The sequence below is a fragment of the Atta colombica genome, unplaced genomic scaffold, assembly GCF_001594045.1.
Source record: "Atta colombica isolate Treedump-2 unplaced genomic scaffold, Acol1.0 scaffold261, whole genome shotgun sequence".
NCBI classification, from domain to species: domain Eukaryota; kingdom Metazoa; phylum Arthropoda; class Insecta; order Hymenoptera; family Formicidae; genus Atta; species Atta colombica.
Window position 1 is genome coordinate 812,632 of NW_017259361.1, and position 2,126 is coordinate 814,757.

Here is a 2,126-nt window from a genome sequence, read left to right on the forward strand (position 1 = left end):
TTAGTATATACTATTTAATATATTAACTATATACAAAATTATTCAGAAGATCAATATTAAGAGAAGTGATAATATTGAATATGATAAAGAAAAAAGTTCATACATGATCCATCCTGTATTATTATTTATCCAAATGTTGGTTGTGTGGATGAAGCATGATCAGTGACTGGTTTAGCGGATCGAAGGGAATCAGTCTCGTTCGTTTCTGAGAAACATATACGATAAACATCATTGAACATCGAGACAAAATGCACTTCCAGGCCATCTGTGATGTATTTAGGTAGATCGTTGAAATCTTTCTTGTTCTCCTCAGGTAAAATTATGCACTTAACATCGACTCGCTTCGCCTAATAAAATATAGTTCATTAATTTTATACTTTGAAATTATATACATATAAAACAAAGCGATTATTTCATGAGTATATAAATAATTGTTTTAAAAAACTATGATAAATAAATATTAATGCAAATGTATGGTTCGATGAAAAATAATTTAGTAAAACTAATATATTATAAGCTATTAAAATACATATTATATACATTATTTAATAAGAGATTTATTTAAAGTTTTATTTATTTAAAATAAGAGATATTTATTTAAATTTATTTAAATTAGAGTAATTGGATTTAATAAACAAAATTATGTTTATACTTACTGCAATTACTTTCTCTTTGATACCGCCAACAGGAAGAACCTTGCCCATGAGACTCAATTCGCCTGTCATTGCTACATCTTGCCTGATAGCTCGATTTTTAGCTAAGGATAACAATGCAGTAGCAATTGTCATACCTGCACTAGGGCCATCTTTTGGGGTTGCACCTTCAGGCACATGTATATGCAAATGAGAGTCATACAGAAATGTATTCGAAGGATCCTCCTGTTTCAAGTAATTCCTTGCTACAGTCATTGCGATATGTATAGACTCCTTCATTACATCACCTAGATGACCAGTGACTTCGAATGTACCCTCAGCCTTTTTACTGCCCGAAGGTTTTCTGATAGTACTTTCGATGAATAACGTAGACCCGCCCATGGCAGTCCACGCCAATCCCATCACAACTCCGGGAGGTGTTGTTTCATACATCCTGTCATGCGTGAACACAGGCTTGCCCACAAAGTCTTGCAAGTTATCCATAGTGATATCAATTTTGTCGGCTTCCTTCTTGACAACTTTAAATGCTACTTTCCTATGCACCTTCTCTATATGTTTCTGTAGACTTCTCACTCCTGATTCTCGGCAATAAGATTTAATTAACGCCGTGAGCGCATTGTCTTGTATACTAATTTGTTCTTTGCTGAGACCACATTCAGTTCTAGCTTGTGGAACTAAGTATTGTTTCGCGATAGCGAGCTTTTCTTCAGCAACGTAACCGGACATGTCTATCATTTCCATACGATCTCTTAGGGGTTCCGGAATAGTATCTATTACATTTGCCGTGCAAATGAATAGTACTTTCGATAAATCTACTGAAACATCTAAATAGTGATCCAGAAAGTTCGCATTTTGTTCTGGATCGAGTATTTCGAGAAGAGCAGATGCTGGATCTCCTTGGTGTCCTCTGAACATAATATTATAAATGATGTAGAGAGAGAGAGAGAGAGAGAGAGAGAGAGAGAGAGAGAGAGCTCATTTACCAAAAATGCCAAATTATAAATGCCAAATAATTTTAAATGGTTCAAATATTCTCTAAATGTATTCAAATATATTGGAGATATTTTTTATCTTAAGAAAATATTTATCTACTTCTTTATATGTTTACACAAATTACATACTTGCCAATCTTGTCGACTTCATCTATCAAAATCAATGGATTCTCAGTTTTGGTCTTTTTCAAACATTGAATGACTTTTCCTGGCATGGCTCCCACATATGTTCTCCTGTGTCCTTTGATCTCTGCCACATCCGTCATTCCGCCGACACTAAACCTAAAATATTCTCTATTCAAAGCACGAGCAATTGATTTAGCTATCGAAGTCTTGCCAACCCCGGGAGGCCCATAGAAACATAATATTTTTCCTTGAGTACTGCCCTTTAGTTGACTAACAGCAATAAATTCTGTAATAATGAAAAACAAAATGTTCAATAAAAAAATTATACTTAAATAATACATAAGCAGATATATAT

The 2,126-nt window shown here is 33.8% G+C and overlaps 1 protein-coding gene across 1 annotated transcript in view; it reads right to left on the minus strand.

Annotated features, from left to right (window-relative positions):
- Nucleotides 1-66: 66 nt before the first annotated feature.
- LOC108689245 (lon protease homolog, mitochondrial) overlaps nucleotides 67-2,126 on the minus strand; it is a 5,747-nt gene continuing 3,687 nt past the window's right edge. The window contains exons 9-11 of the mRNA XM_018195935.1: nucleotides 1,775-2,108; nucleotides 657-1,560; nucleotides 67-347 (exon numbers count right to left, since the gene is read on the minus strand). Of these exons, the coding sequence (XP_018051424.1) occupies nucleotides 126-347; nucleotides 657-1,560; nucleotides 1,775-2,108 (1,460 nt within the window). The 3' untranslated portion in view covers nucleotides 67-125. The remainder of the gene's footprint in view (nucleotides 348-656; nucleotides 1,561-1,774; nucleotides 2,109-2,126) is intronic.